Consider the following 17,128-nt stretch of genomic DNA (forward strand, 5'->3'; position numbering starts at 1 on the left):
CCCAACCTGAACCAAACATTTTTCTAACTTCTCAGGAGTCCCAGCTCTGCTATCATCTGTATAGATTCAAAATCACCATCTTTGAACTATGATTCCTTATCTCTTAAGTGGGATTAGTTCTCCTTGCCTTATCTCAAGAATAGGGGACTTACTCAGAGGATCCAAAAGCTATGTATGTATTAGTGTGAGACAGTGTGAAAATATGAGGGAAATAACATATAGACTTAATTACCGTCATCATGTTGCAGTCATGGAATTCAGGACTGAGTAAAAGTGGTAAATTTTGAATGGATAAATGGATGTTCTGCAACCCATTTGAAACATTGTTATTCTCCTCTACAGACAATGGTACATGGACTCAGCTCTGGTTGGTGTCAGATTATCATGAGCATGGATCCCTTTTTGATTATTTGAACAGATATACAGTTACTGTGGAAGGAATGATAAAACTTGCCTTGTCCACAGCAAGCGGACTTGCCCATCTCCACATGGAGATTGTTGGTACCCAAGGTAACTCGAAGTACTTACGTTATTTAAGCTTGAAATTCCCATGAATCTAACGTCCGTTAGAAAATTTTTGTAAGAAGTCAGCCTAAATGAAGATGTTTAAAATAAATTTTAAGTTTAAAATGATTTAAAATTTTGATGAAATTATTTTATCTTTCTGTTGAAAATTTCAGGTGGAGTTAGGAATAGGGGAATTTGTTCAGAGAGTCTCTAGTCATTGTAGCAACACTGATACGTGAGTTCTTAAAAGTAGCATTTGGTCTTGTGATTTATGAGGATCCCGATTTGAGAATTCAAGTCTAACAGAATGTGTGTTTTTATGTGTAGTATCAAATGTAATATGAAACATGCTTTTTAAAAATCAGCATGCCACCATCGAATGTTATCTGGCCATCTAATAATTATATTTGACCCTGAGATAAGGAGACTGTATGAAATCATTTTATAGTTGAAAAATTATATACTAAATTTTAGTTATGAAATTGTTATGGTATGATTTTTGTGCCATGTAGGGTATCAAATGCCAATATATCTCTCTTCTCTAGTGATTATCCCCTTGCCACCTGGTGGCTCCCTCACTCCCCACATTACTACACACATGCTGTTTCACATCTTAGCCTCCCTCATCTCTGTAAATCATTACTGTTGATAATAACAGTTCTATTGCGTTATGATTCACATGTCATATAATTCACCCATTTTAAGTGTATAATTCAGTGGCTTTTAGTATGTTCACAGAGTTGTGTATCACCACAGTCTGTTTTAGAACGTTTCATCTCTCCAAGAAGAAACACTGTGCCCATAGCAGTCACTCCCCATTTCCTCCCAAACTCCTTAATCCTGAGCAACCACTAATCTATTTTCTGCCTCTTTAGATTTGCTTATTCTGGATAGTTCCTGTAAATGGAATCATATCATATGTAGTCTTCTGTGACTGGCTTCTTTCTCTTGGCATGTTTTTGGGATTCATCCATGTTATAGCATGTATCAGTAGTTCATTCCTTTTTATGGCTGAGTAGTATTTCATTAATTGGGTATACTGCATTTGTCCATTGGTTGAAGGACACTTGGGTTGTTTCCACTTTTGGCTTTTGTGAATAATGCTGCTATGAACACTGGTGTATACTTTTTTGGTGGGTATATGTTTTTAGTTCTCTTATACAGTGGAGTTGCTGGATTATACAGTAACTAATGGTTTGAGGCACTACTAGACTATGACTCTTGTCCAAAGTGGCTGCAGAATTTTACATTCCTGCCAGCAGTATAGGAGGACTCCAGGATTTCCACTGTTAGTATTAAAGGTTGTCAATTTTATACTGCATATATTACAGTTGGTGGGTAAAGGAAGTGGTGTAGATGCTTGGTCCTTGGACTGAAATACCAGTCTGCGACAAGAGTTCCATAAATAATTCATAAGATATCAACAAACAAACATCTTGAACTCCCAGTCTTTGAGTTGTTACTTGTGTTTTTTGAGCACCATCTTTTGGAGCATGTTATTTTCTCTCTTTTCTTTGAAGAAATGTAATTTCAGCAATTTTTGGTATAACGATTTACTTGAGGTTGTTTAGTCATGTCAGGCATTGCGGGCAATGTGGGCTGAAATGCTGGAGCAGAGGCTTTGGGCCTAAACGGCAGAACTGTGATTGGTACCACCTTTTAAGCAATCACATTTACTTTTTGTTTCTTTAGGGAAACCAGCCATTGCTCATAGAGATTTGAAATCCAAGAATATCTTGGTAAAGAAGAATGGAACTTGCTGTATTGCAGACTTAGGACTGGCAGTGAGACATGATTCAGCCACAGATACGATAGATATTGCTCCAAATCACAGAGTGGGAACAAAAAGGTATGCTTGTGAAGAGTGTTTAATATCTTCTGAAATCAACTTCTTTTTCATTTCCTTCTTGTTTGTATGTACATATCTTCTGAAACTCAAACCTCTACTTTATTAGATTGCCCACAGGTAGAAGATCTCATGGTCTTGCCTGCTCTGAAGCCAAGGTTACCTGACTTTTAAAGATGCCTGCTGATGAAGGTGGCCCTTCCAGAAAATATTATCATTCGTTATATTAGTTATAATAGTAATGGTAGCTGATGTTTATAGGGTTCCCAATATGTACCAATCATTTTAATTTGTCATATATAATTTATATATATAATCTCAGTTAATGATCTCTTCAAATGCTCTATGATAGCTAGCCCAAGCATTTTCTGATTTTTAGTTCCTGGAGATACACCTTTCTTTCTTCCTTAGAATTTCTGCATGTACTGTATCTTAGAGTAGACTTTGCCCTGCTGTTTCCCTGATTTGTACTCCCCCTTTCTCAGAGGAAACCCTTTCTAGACTGAGGTGCTCTTACCAAGGGCTCTCATAGCAGGCTGAACCTGGACTATTAAGGCACTTAGCGTATTCTAACTCTCCATTTACTGTCTGCGTATTCCACTGGATTGCAAGCTGCTTGAGAGTAGACTTGTTTTACCAGAGACCATTATAGTGTCTAATACATAGTAGATCCTCGGTAAACATTTGTTGAATCCATGAGTTTTCTAAGGAACGTGACTAGGTAGGTGTCATTGCCCTCATTTCACAGATGAGGAAACAGCCCCATGGAAATTAAGTAATGGGGTCAGCTTCATACAGATGGTAACCTAAGGAGCTGAGACTGAACCTAAGTTTTTCTGACCCAAAAGGCCTTACTCTGTGTATTGTCACAGCATGTTGCCACAGCGTATCTTCACGTTAATGCCTTGGCCTTAGGTAGAGCCAAGCTTCAGTCTATCTCAGTTGTATTTATGATTTCTGGATTCAACAAGGACTCTCAGAACTCTTGACTTAGGGGTCCAGGACAGTGGTTGCTGCAAGTCTTCAGGAATCCTGATCTGTAACCTTAGTAGCATTTTTAAAACTTCAGAACCCTATAATGTGTCATCAGTAGGAGGACCAGCATTCATTTTTTATCTATTATTTTGTTCCCTGGATTATGTCCTCATCCTGCCTTACATCTGTTTTAGTGAGAAGACTTCTAGATTAAATTATGTGGTCTGTGCATAGTACTTGACAAAGTAGGTGGTGTATGTTAAGACATTGATAATAGTCATGATTGTTACATATGTGTCTTTCTTTCTTTTTTTGTTGAAGATTTTACTTATTTGACAGAAAGAGAGACAGCAAGAGAGGGAACACAAGCAGGGGGAGAGGGAACACAAGCAGAGGGAGAGGGAGAAGCAGGCTTCCCACTGAGCAGGGAGCCCAGTGTGGGGCTCAATCCCAGGACCCTGAGATCATGACGTGAGCCAAAGGCAGACGCTTAACCCATTGAGCCACCCAGGCGCCCCACATATGTGTCTTCCATTGGAAACTAAGATCATAAGACAGCGAGATAGCATCAAATTGCTATTTCAGCTTTTCATGGCATTTAGTTAACATCATTAATTTTCAAATCAGTTTGTATATTTAATATTTTTCTTGAGTTTAATATGATCTTGGCTATATAATATTTGTGAATGTTGATCAAAGTGTTAACACTGGGTGGTTATAATGGAATGATTTTTCACTTTGTACTTTATGAACTTTGGGAAAATTTCCATAAGAGTTAGGAGTCATTTTAAAAAGTAGCAGAACCATGCTGAAAGGGGAGAAAAGTCTTAATACTGATTTTTTAAAAAATTCTCAGGAGAAAAAGAAAATATATGAAACAGTTCAAAAGTAATGTGACCACCATTCCATAGAGTAATTTGCTGACTTCTTTTTTAGGTACATGGCCCCTGAAGTTCTAGATGATTCCATAAATATGAAACACTTTGAATCCTTCAAACGTGCTGACATCTATGCAATGGGCTTAGTATTCTGGGAAATAGCTCGACGATGTTCCATTGGTGGTAAATTTCTCCCCTTCCCCCAACAGTTTGTCATGAACAGAGGCTGTTCCAGGAGAGCCTTTTTTTTTTTTTTTAACTGAATGAAATCATATACATCAATAGTCTAAAATTATGTTCACCAGGTGATCACTGAGCGTGCCAAAGAAAGTAAAGGAGATAAACCTACAGTAAGAGGAAATGCAATGACACACTTCTAGTATATTCTTTTACTGTTTGCATTTGAATCTTGGGAAGCATCAAAAACCAAGCCCTTGTTATCTTGGAATATAGTTATTTAGAATGGAGAGGCCACCCAGGAAGCTGTTTCTAGCATGTACTTGGGTCAAATTCATTCCCTCTCCCCTCCCCTGCCAAGAATGTTGTTATTTTGTCTAACTTCTTAGCTGAAAGTTACATATACAGAATATACTTACATTGCCATTTCACTACTTTTTAAACAAGTTTATTTTAAGTAAATTTTAGATTGAGCACTTTGGATATTTGCTTGAGCAGTAGTTTCTTATCCTTGCGGGGTCTAGGCTTGGTTGAGATTAGGGACTCAGGTTTATGTGGCAATAAGAGGGAGACTGTGTCTCTGTTTTGTAGCAAAGAGGACAGATCCAAGTAGAGGTAAAGGACTTAAACCTCAGATTTGCTTGTAGGATTTATATCTTCATGGTAAAGTGTCTTTCCTTATACCAAAGCTGAGTACTCACAGAATAAAAACTCTCATTTTTTGCACATGAGGGTTCTTTGGGAAAAGATAATCAGGTCATTACAGCTCGTAGTTAACCATCATTAAAAGAGTCTTTGCTGATCCCACAGTGAAACTTAGTTTCAGGGTATGGGCCCAGTACCAACTCAGAGAGATGGGCTGTTGATGGCAGGTGTCTATGAGACAGAGCAAGCTATAAGCCCTGTTCCACTTCACTAATTAATTAATGAATCCCTGAAATAGAACTCTTGGGTGTTCCTAGACAAAGAATAGTCTAGCATTATCTGAGTAAATTTTTCAAAAAAAAATTTCTTTAACCAATATAGGAATTCATGAAGATTACCAGCTGCCTTATTATGATCTCGTACCTTCTGATCCATCAGTTGAAGAAATGAGAAAAGTTGTTTGTGAACAGAAGTTAAGGCCAAATATTCCAAACAGATGGCAGAGTTGTGAAGTGAGTATTTATTTTGGATTATACACAATTTTCTAAACTGCTTCTGCTTGGTGTGTGGAAATTTGGTACTTTTCTTTAAGGAAAATAGACACAAGCATTTTCTTTTTTCTTTTTTTGTCCCCATGGCAGTTAAACCAGTGGGTGAAAAACAGAATAATTTGGTTTTCAGGTTTAGTCTCAAGGACATCAAAAGGGCTGTGCAGCACTTGTAGTGGCCATCAGTGTATCAGAATAGTATTTAAATCTACCAGTGAACCAAAGCAGTTGCATTTTCATTTTATCTATCTTTTACATGGAATGTGCAATCCAGTTACATTAAATGCACTTACCAGTATGGAGGGATCTAAGTTTACCTTTTTTGTTTTTTGTTTTAAAATAAGTGCACTCTCTAGTTCCCATCACCTATTTAACCCATTCCCCAATGTATCTCCCCTTTGGTTATCATCAATTTGTTCTCAGTAGTTAAGAGTTTGTCTCTTGGTTTGTGTCTCTCTTTCTCTCTCTCGCTTTTTTCTTTGCTCATTTGTTTTGTTTCTTAAATTCCACATGTGAGATCATATTGTATTTGTCTTTCTCTTCACTTAGCTTACTTCACTTAGCATTTTGCCCTCTAGCTTCATGCAGGTTGTTGCCAATGGTAAGGTTTCATTCTTTTTTAATATTCCATTGTATATATACCACATTTTCTTTATCCATCCATGTATGTATGGACACAGCTGCTTCCATAGTTTGGCGATTGTAAAATAATGCTACAACAAACATAGGGTACTTGTAACCCTCAATGTTTTTTGTATTTGGGGTGGGGGTGGTAAATACCCAGTAGTGTGATTCCTGGATCATAGGGTATTTCTCTTCTTAATTTTTTGAGGAGCCTCCATACTGTCTTCCACAATGGCTGCACCAGTTTGCTTTCCCACCAACAATACAAGAGGGTCCCTTTTTCTTCACATCCTCGACAACACTTGTTTCTTGTTTTCGGTTTTAGCCATTCTGACAGGCGTGAAGTGATACCTCATTGTGGCTTGGATTTGCATTTCCCTGATGATGCATGATGTTGAGCATCTTTTTACGTGTCTGTTGGCCATCTAGATGTTTTCTTTGAAGAAATGTCTGTTTGTGTCTTCTGCCCATTTTTTAATTGGATTTTTTGTTTTTTGGGGTATTGAGTTGTATCAGTTCTTTACATATTTTGGATACTATCCCTCTATCGATAATGTCGTTTAAAAGTATCATCTCTGACATTGGGGAGGGTATGTGCTTTGATGAGTGCTGTGAAGTGTGTAAACCTGGCGATTCACAGACCTGTACCCCTGGGGATAAAAATATATGTTTATAAAAAATTAAAAATTAAAATTAAAAAAAAAAGTACCATCTCTGAGTGCCTGGATGGTGCAGTTCAGTTAAGCATCCGACTCTTGGTTTGGCTCCGGTCATGATCTCAGGGTGGTGAGATTGAGCCCCCCATCAAGCTCTGCCCTCAGTGCAGAGTCTGCCTAAGACTCTCTCCTTCTCCCTCTGCCCCTTCTCCCACTCTTCTCTCTCTCTCTCTAAAATAAATAAGTTAATTAAAAAAAAAAAAATCTTCTCTTATTCAGTAGGTTGCTTTTAGTTTTGTGGATTTTTTCCTTTGCTGTTCAGAAGCTTGTTATTTTAATGTAGTCCCAGTAGTTTACTTTTGCTTTTATTTTCCTTGCCTCGGGAGACACACCTAGAAAAATAATTGCTGCAGCTGATGTTAGAGAAATTACTGCCTGTGTTCTCTTCAGGGATTTTTGTGCTTTCAGGTCTCACATTTAGGTCTTTAATCCATTTTGAGTTTATTTTTGTGTGTGGTTTAACAAAGTGGTCCGGTGTCGCTCTTTTCCATGTGACTGACCAGTTTTCTCAACACCGTTTGTTGAAGAGATTTTTCCCATTGTATATTCATTTTTGTTTTGTCAAAGATACGACCGTATAATCTGGGTTCATTTCTGGGTTTTCTGTTCTATTCCATTTATCTCTGTGTCTATTTTTATGCAGGTATCACCTTGTTTTTAATTACTACAGCTTTGTAATAAAACAGTCTGGATTTGTGATACCTCCAGTTTTATTGTTTTGTTTTTCCAAGATTGGTTCGGCTTTTTTTGTATTTCCATACAAATTTTAAAATTGTTTTAGTTCTATGAAAAATGCTGCTAGTATTTTGATAGGGATTGCTTTATATTTGTAGATTGCTTTGAGCAGTACAGACATTTTTAACAATATTTGTTCTTCAAACCCATGCGCATAGAATGTTTTGAATTTCTTTGCATCATCTTGAACTTCTTTCAGCAGTGTTTTATAGTATAGGTCTTTTACCTCTGTGGTTAAGTTTATTCCTAGATATTTTGTTGTTTTGGGTACGGCTGTGAATGGGATTGTTTTCCTAATTTCACTCTTGCTGTTTCGTTATTAGTGTGTAGGAATGCAACAAGATTTCTGTACATTGATTTGTATCTTGTGACTTTACTGAATTTATTTCTCAGTTCCAGTAGTTTTTTTGGTGGAGTCTTCAGGGTTTCCTATGTATAGTATCATGTCTTCTACAAATAGAAGTCACCTGCATTTTAAATGGATCCGTCCTTTTATCAGGGCAGCCCAGAACAGCAGGGTGGATGCTGGATGGAAATTAGGAAAACTGTATTCTAGACTAGCCTGGCCACCGTTCCAGAGTCTGACTTTGGGCAAATCATTTCAGTTTTCCAGACCCTAACGTGCCTTTTAAAAGGAGGAAGTTGGGTAAGGTGATTGAGAGGATGGTTCCGATGATTTGACGTCTTACTCACCTGATTTCCTGTGTGACCATTCACCTGGAATGTGGGGAAAATGCTTTCCAGCAGGGCCTGAGAGTCTCAACCCCAGCTCTTAAAAAAAAATTTAGGAATGCTTCTGTACTTGTAAATTTAAAGAATTCATTAGACAAATTTTATTTAATCTTTATGCAATTGCTAGCCATCACTATTATAATATTGGCAAGGCAGAACTTTTTCCTCCAGATGTGAAGTTTTATAGCTTAAGAGGAATAAGAAGCTGGTGACTTAAGTAGTTGATTTTACATCTTAAATTAATGTAGGACTCAATAGTCAAGACATTGAGAGAGTTTCAATGAAATCAAGTATCCAGGCCCAGATAAAAATACTTCTTAGTGTGGTCAGAGAATTTGCATGTTTAACAAATGAAATTGGGCTAGATTTTTTCTTTTACAAATTTGATCTTGATGTTATGGAGTTCAAACCCTAAGTATTCATGCATTCATTAAATAAGTAGAGCACATTATTAAGCAGATTTCTTTTTAAACATGAGGAAAAGTTAAGAGAAAACATGAAGAGCACAAATGCAATTTGCAGTTACTGTCACAGTGTACTGAATTAATGCTATTGCTGTCATTTTTGTTTTTTCTCTATTTGGTTAGTTTTCTATTTCACTTTACAGTAAGTCAGTCTTTCACTTTTCTATGGTTTATAAATCACCTCTCAATAGTTGAAATACATTAAGAACATGAAACCGATAGAATAACTGAGGAAGTATCTTCCAGAACCTTCTGATCCTTTCCAGTCAGGAACTATAGCTCCCTAGGCCAGCTGTGCACTTTTCATCTTGGAATATCCCTCACCTTTTGTCCTGGGATTCCCTTTGTTTCTGTTACAGTGAATCTTCCTTCCTGGACCCCAGTGACTTCCTGTCTCTTGGTGTATTCAACTTCCCCCATCTTTTTTAAGTCTCTGCTCAGATGTTACCTTGTTAGTAGACATTATACCCATTTAAAATATCACCTTCTTTCCCTGGCATATTTTGTCTCCTTCCCTAAATGATGTTTCTCCTTAACACTTACCACTGACTGTCCGTGTATCTTACTTACTTATTAATGAGATACTTCAGCTCCCTAGAACGTGAGCTTTACGAGGGTAGGGATATTTTGTCTGTTCTTTTTTGTATCCACAATACCCAAGATAGTATCTGATAAATGGTAGGCTCCCCATAAATGTATAATTATGTGGAATAAGTATATGTATGTGATGGGCATTTGGTTGTTTTTATATGGAAACCAATGTTCATTTCTAGGAAGTGTCCCTAGAAGTACAAAGAAGTATTTCTTTGATTTGTTCCTTTCTGTTTTCCTCCATTCTCTTTCTTGCGCTCTAGTTTTGAATGTTAGGCCCCTTGAAGAGGCCTTCTCATTTTCTTATCTATTCCCTCTTATCCATCAGGTTTTTTTCTAAAATTTCTGAGAGGTTTATCAACTTTTATCTTTTTTTAAAAATCAGGTTTATTTTCCAATTCTTCTGTCACATTTGTCCAAAATCAAACAAGAAGCAAAAAACAATAAATTGTTGATATTTTCTTCTCTGTACAACTATTTTGTCCAAGTTACTTTGGTCTCTTTGTATCAGCTTCTGTATTCATACTGCTTTCTCCGATGTCCGATCAAACTCCTGTTCTCCTCATGTGTAAGGACAGGATGCTGGAAGCTGGTGGAAACTTTGTGCATGTGAATGGAGCTTATGCACTGTGACCTTTGGAGTGACCTAACTGGGTTACTTCTGTCGGTGATTGGGAGTCACTGATGTGTTGGTTTCTTCAGGTCTTTCCTATTGGGCTCACATTTCCCAAATAAGACTCTTTCAGTCTCTTGCCTGGAGAAGTATCTACAAGTTGCTGCCCGTGTTTTGGGGAGAAAACCTATGGTCTTGTCATTTAGCGAGTTGTCAGTATGGAACTTTGCCCCCACCTTCCCCAAGTCAGAAATCTGTTTTACCCTCTTGGATACAACCTCTAATCTTTTGCTGGGGTCGGAGTGGGGCAGTCATCCAACTGTGTGAAGCTTGGGGAGAGGCAAGTACCTGGGGTTCCAGCTCTTGTAGCTGATTGATCCTCCTGTTTTTAGCTTGAAATTCACATCAGAGGAACTCAATGCAGTTAATTCCTTGATTCTAGGAATCAAGGTTGAGTCAGGTTCCTCTTGTGCCTTGACAGTTCTGGGTTAGGATTCAGCTTTTTCAGGTCTCCTAAGTTGGTTGGCCCTCATTCATCTGCTTTCCAGCTGCTGACACCAGTACTCTCTCATGGGAATTGAAGTCATTTCTATTCATTTGCTATTACAAATAATGTGGAAATATAACAAAACAAAAAAATTGAACATATAATACTTGGAAATAAGATGTACAGAGTAAGGGTCTTATTCAGATGAATGGAAAGCACTCATTGGCACTCATTAATTATTTTTCTTCTATTTTTTTGCAGGCCTTGAGAGTAATGGCTAAAATTATGAGAGAATGTTGGTATGCCAATGGAGCAGCAAGACTTACGGCTTTGCGTATTAAGAAAACACTGTCACAACTCAGTCAACAGGAAGGCATCAAAATGTAGTTCTGCAGCTTTGCCTGAACTTTACTTTTCCTTCAGATCTGCTCCTGGGTTTTAATTTGGGAGGTCAATTGTTCTACCTCACTGAGAGGGAATAGAAGGATATTGCTTCCTTTTGCAACAGTGTAATAAGGTCAACGGAAACTCCCCAGGATTTCTTTGGACCCAGGGTCCTTTCTGTGCACTATGAACACTTCTTTCCCAGGACAGTTACAAAATGTTGTGTAGTCTACCTTTATTTTTTATTAACACAAAACTTGGGGGTTTTTTTGTATTGTTTTTTTTTTTGAAAAGATGATTGCTGGTCTTAACTTTAGGTTAACTCTGCTGTGCTGAAGATCATCTTTAAGGGTAAAGGAGCTGGATTGTTGAGTTATACAAAACATTTCTTATTTTTAAAGAAAGTGATTTATTATTCCTGGTTAGTACATTCTCAGAGGATTCTGAACCACTAAAGAGTTTCCTTGATTCAGACTTTGAATGTACTGTTCTATAATTTTCAGGATCTTAAAACTAACACTTATAAAACTCTTATCTTGAGTCTAAAAATGACCTCATATAGTAGTGAGGAACATAATTTATGCAATTGTATTTTGTATACTATTACTGTTCTTTCACATATTCAGAACATTACATGCCTTCAAAATGGGATTGTACTATACCAGTAAGTGCCGCTTCTGTGTCTTTCTAATGAAAATGAGTAGAATTGCTTACAGTCTGTGTGTCTTAAAAGCTGGAGTATTTTAATTCAAAAAGTTTATTTATCTGGGTAACCCAGACATTTTCTGTTTTGTTTTTTGGAAGGTTTTTTTGTAGTATGTCATTTGGTATTCCATTTTGAAAATGCCTTTCTCCTACCCAAATGTGCTTAAACCACTAAAGAAATGAAGTGGCATTAATTGGTAAATGTTATTATGGCCATTTTTGAATATTCTCACATCAAGTTTTTGCATCTAAATTGTGTTGTCTGTAAGTATACCTTAAAAAAAAAAAAACCAAGTGGCACTGTAGATGCTTATAGTACTCTAATAATTTAAAACTTGTAGCATACAGATTGATTTTTCTAAAAGGGAAAATTTGTCTAGCTGCTTGTGAAAAGTTGTATGGCATTCTGTAAGCCATTTTTTCCTTTATCTGTTCAAAGACAGTGTTATTTTTTTAAGAAATGAGTTACATTTAAAATTAGGGTATGGTTAATGTTAAATAATAGGCCTTTTTTCTAGGAAGGTAAAGGTAGTTAATCATTTGAGTAGATAACAGGTGTGCAAAAGAGTCACATTTGTTATGTAGGAGTCATTGTTCAGTGGACTTTCTGTCTTTGTAACTAAGGTTAGAGTTAGCGTGGTTCTGAGGTCTCACTACACTTTGAGGAAGGCAGCTTCTAATTCAGTCTTTCCTTCTGTGTGCAGATACTGCAACTGCTTATTTACATGGTTAGGTAATAAGTTTAGTACACCCTTAACATTTGGGAGAGTGGTAGCTAAAGAATGTTCTGGGTATAGGTTCTCCATTTAACAGATGTTTTCAGTCAGATTCAATGTTTAAAGCCAACTCTTCCCAGTAAGTTGAAACTAGCTTATAATAACTGATTTTTACTTCCAGTGCTTGAAGTCTTAGGGCTTTTCAGAGTTTTCAGAGTTCTCTTTATCACTGTGATCTTATTCTGATGGGAGAAAAACTATCATAGCAGTGAGGCAAGACATTGACTTCATAGTGCTATCAATTTCCAAATGAAAGGGTCAGAATTACCTTTATAGTATTTGGTCAATAAGAGGTAGTGGCCATTTACACTGACTGAGCTGCATTCTGATTATGTCTTATCTCTTAAACATAGAATAAATTTGAAAGACTATTTGGTCTTAAAGCCAAAGTAATTTTAGAATGAATGACATATGCATAGGAATTTAGTGTCAGTTTCATGTGTTTAAAAACATCATGGGGAAAATGTGCTTAGAGGTTAATATTTTGACTCCAAATTTGAGTTTTTTTCTTTAGTTACCATGATTTTGTCAAAGCAAATGAATGAGTTTGAGGGGTTTGTTTTATAATTATGTTTTATTTCCTGATTAATCTCTAGCTCTGTGATTAGGTATTCCCCCCCCCCCCCCCGCCATTCTAAGCCTGCCAGATCTGCTTTATGAAATCCAGGGGACCAATGCTAAAACTATTTTTATATAATTTTGAGAACATACCAAAAGTTCTTGTCTGATCTAAAATTGAGATACATGATTTCTCACTCTCATATAAGGTAATCAACTTTTACTAAAGATATTCTTTATTAAATCAAAGATTGAATTGTAATTATACTCTTCTTGTCTAAGTGGATAAAATGTACTTTTGGTGAGTCAGGGAACTTTTTTAAAAAATGCGAGTTTAGTTCTAAATTCAGTTTACAAATTACCGCAGCAAATTCCTTTTATGGGTAATGACAGTTTGATAAACCCCGATTAGTTATTATTGAAAATCAAAGTCACTTAAAAATGAAATAGATCATGATTACTATGGCTGTAACTGCAGATACGTTTGACTAGAGTATTAATTTTGTCGTTTAGATACACAAGCCTTTGTTTATACTGCCCATCTTCACATGCTCACCTTTCAAAATTAAACTTGGTTTAAAATATACCTTAAGACCAATAACCTGTCCACATCCATTTCATCAGTGCCACGGAGGAATGGGGATGAGGGAGGTAAGACCCCATGGGGCACGGGTATCCCTGGTCCTTCCTTCTTAACTTCAGCCTACATTTCTCTCAGCCTGTCTTCCTGCTGGCCCCTGACTCAGAGACAGATTGCCTTGCCACCACCCCAGCCATCTCCCCTCAGCAGCCTTGAATAGCTGTGGAACGTGCTTCCATTTCCTTGAATCACTGGATGTTGCTGGGAGGGTTCTCTAAGTTTGGAGATGGAGTGGATGATGGCCCTGCTGGCTGCTTTGTGACTTCGGCTATGGCTAAGCAGTGGAAGGCAGCAAGGTCGCAGTTACGGCGGCAGGAGTTCATTGTGCCCGAAGCAGGGGCACAGGGCGCCGTCAGAAGAGAGGAGCCTGTAGTTCTGCTATAGTCAGAGGGCTCAAGAAGGGCCTCGAGTCCGCGCACAGTGACATGATTAGTGACGTCAGCAATTGCACACTGCAGTTCTTCTTACAAAGTGGCCACTTGGCCATTCTGCAGCTCACACGTGAGCTCCCTTCAGTTCCCCCTGTACATCTGAGAGCTGTCCCGTATAGAATATTTTCTAAAACAAGATGGCATAGTGCCAACTAAAATGCAGAACAAAATCAGTATCCTGTTGGACATGTCCTGTCGACATTTATTTTTATCCTTGCACTGAAAGAGTGATTGTAAGTCAGCTTTCTTTTTGTTTCTTGACTGTGGCAGTGTTCTGGCTCCAAATGATGGAGATTCCAAATAATGGTTCTGTTACAGCATGGCAGGAAATGCCAGTTCAGATATTTTTGAGATGCTAAAGAATGGGTCTGGACATGTAATCTGTAGCTCCTTGTGTCTACTTTGGAATGCTAGACTACCCACAGGCCCTCTCTCTAGGAATGCTGAAATTCTAAGACCTTCTGAGGATTGTCAGTACTCCTAAACTTGTCAGCACCATTATGCAATCTTATTTGTAACTGTAGACTTTAAAGAATGTGTTTAATAACATTCAGCCTGTTTCTTAAAGCTTAAAAAAAGAACTTAATTGAATTTGTTTTTATATTTTGACAAGATTTGTGAATTGAATATCATGAACCGTGTTTTGATATCCCTTTTTCACATTGTGCCAATGGAATGGGGTGTTTGGTATTTCTTTATATGTCAAGGAGATGCTTCAAAATGTCAATTGCTTTAAACTTAAATTACCTCTCAAGAGACCAAGGTACATTTACCTCATTGTATATATAATGTTTAATATTTGTCAGAGCATTCTCCAGGTTTGCAGTTTTATTTCTATAAAGTATGAGTGTTATGTTGCTAAATTACTCAAATGGTACTGTATTGTTTATATTTGTACCCCAAATAACATCTTCTATAGTTTTTGTTCTCTGTATTTTATTGTATTTGTGCAAAATTCTTTTGGCTTTATCAGTGTGATTTCTGCCCTTTCAGATGTGTACAGAAAATATCCATATAAATTTTCATTTAAATTGAATGATTTTGAGAAACCTGTAAAGAGGAAAGAAAAACAAAAACTGCAGTTCCCCATAAGTTTTTAAAGTTGTATATTGTATTTGTAGTAATATTCTGAATGAGTTGTAAATAGGAAGTAGAAGAGCGATGCTTATGTCAAGTCCTAACACTACAGTAGAAAAATGGAAGCAGTGCAAATAAATGACTTTTTTTCCCAAGTACAAGTGGCATAATTTAAAATAAAGTGTGTATATTGGACCGAGCCATGCTGTTATGAAATGTAGTTGCTGTAGATAGACATTAGAACTTTTGGATTATTCCCCAGTACAGGTTAACATGGTTGAGAAGTGCCCCAGCCCCAAGGTGCCTCCTACATGCGCAGGGGTGCTGACCTGTCGGTGGGCAGGATGGGACCTGCCTCCCTGTGAACTACGTTGTCTCTTGCTCAGCAAATTTGCTAAGGTTGTGTTAAAGTGAAAGTATTTTGATTCTCAAAAGTTTTGCAGTTGTTTTCAAAGGAAATTTAGAGGGTTCTCATCTTTTCCTAATTTAAGGATCTGTGAGAATTGGCATAATTTGTAAAAATAGCCTTTCCTTTTTTTTTTTTAAAGATTTTATTTATTTGACAGATGGAGCTCACAAGTAGGCAGAGAGAGAGGAGGAAGCAGGCTCCCTGCTGAGCAGAGAGCCCAATGTGGGGCTTGATCTCAGGACCCTGAGATCATGACCTGAGCTGAAAGCAGAGGCTTTAACCATACTACTGAGCCACTCAGGCGCCCCCCCCCCACCCCCTTTGTTTAAAGTAGATTTAAACAGTATGCGGGGAGTGGGAACTTGGCTCATGAGAAAACGGAGCAGAGAATGGATGAGGAGATGTGTCCCCCAAACTCTTGACTAACCGCTGGAAGGGGTTTTGCGGACTGGCTTGTGGCTCTTGCATTACAGACTGTCACTTCAGTTCAAAGACTGGATTTAGGGGTTTTCTTTTTCCTTCTCCATAGTAAAGAAGACACATCACCAGCATGTAGAGCTTTTGTCAAAACATGGAAAAAAGTTAAATTATTTTTAAAACACAGATGTAGAGAAACAGCAGAACCAGTTTCATACTGGCCTCTTCTAATTTAGAAAAAATGTTTCTTCATATGTGGTCTCACAGACATATCTTGCAACTCTGCACTGTTTGTATGTTTTACAGTTGAGGATTTACAAAACAATGGGGCTATTCTGAAAGAGGAGTAGAAAAAGTTGATGTTATAAAAGCTGACGCTCAGTCATGCATGGTTTAGCCATGCATAATTTTTAAGAATTGGGAAAGAAATAATATTAAATCATTATGGAAATAAAGGATTCTTTGTGAGAGCTAAAGAGAAATGGGAAAGGTAAGAAATTTAAGGTAACTTTTCTATCAGAAGGAGTAGAATTATAAAGGAGTATTGGCAATTTAAGTATTTCAAAGGGGAAAGAATCCATTGAGAGGATAAGAAAAATCGGAAGGAAAGGGGAATATTGGCATAGACCGATAATAGAATGTGCACATACTGTGGTAGACAGCACTAAAACACTTGGGGTCTTAATGTTGTAGTAGATGGTGTAGAGGAGGTCGGTTCTTTGCTTAAAGGGAGGTGTGATTGAGAAACTTTGGCAATCCTAGGCATTTTTATCTATTTTAAAGGTTTATTTTAGAGAGTGTGTGTGCAGGTGGGGGGAGGAACAGAGGGAGAGAATCTTTAAGCAGCCCCTCCGCTGAGCCTGAGTGGTATTCCTGTCCTGGGGACTTCGTCCACTGACCCATGAGATCACTACCTGAGCAAAACCAAGAGTCAGATGCTCAACCGGCTGAGCCACCTACGTGCCAAAAACTATGTGGGGAAGGTTATGGACACCAACCATAAAATAACATTAGAACTGTTGCTTGGCACCCCTGATACTCAAAAGAGGAGCCAGGTGGTCATTGGATTCATAAGCTGAAATAGATGTGGTCATTCAGTGCGGAGTGGATTAAATACACTTTTGAGACTTAATTCCAGATGCGGAGAGATGATTGCACTTGTCATTACCTAGTGTTTGAGTTTTTCCACGTGT

At 37.6% G+C, this 17,128-nt stretch overlaps 1 protein-coding gene across 3 annotated transcripts in view; it reads left to right on the forward strand.

Moving 5' to 3' along the window:
- The window catches only part of TGFBR1 (transforming growth factor beta receptor 1), a 56,024-nt gene extending 40,716 nt beyond the window's left edge, over positions 1-15,308 (forward strand). For 2 of the 3 annotated variants that reach the window (XM_045081623.1, XM_045081624.1), the window contains exons 5-9: positions 343-510; positions 2,200-2,356; positions 4,265-4,389; positions 5,410-5,540; positions 10,800-15,308. In XM_045081623.1, the coding sequence (XP_044937558.1) occupies positions 343-510; positions 2,200-2,356; positions 4,265-4,389; positions 5,410-5,540; positions 10,800-10,925 (707 nt within the window). In that variant the 3' untranslated portion in view covers positions 10,926-15,308. Of the gene's footprint in view, positions 1-342; positions 511-2,199; positions 2,357-4,264; positions 4,390-5,409; positions 5,541-10,799 lie in introns of those variants that run through there. The other variant, XM_045081625.1, reaches the window with a different exon arrangement.
- The last annotated feature ends 1,820 nt before the right edge of the window (positions 15,309-17,128 follow it).

This window comes from Mustela putorius, unplaced genomic scaffold, assembly GCF_011764305.1.
Source record: "Mustela putorius furo isolate JIRA1106 unplaced genomic scaffold, ASM1176430v1.1 tig00000580_pilon_pilon_pilon, whole genome shotgun sequence".
Taxonomy (NCBI): domain Eukaryota; kingdom Metazoa; phylum Chordata; class Mammalia; order Carnivora; family Mustelidae; genus Mustela; species Mustela putorius.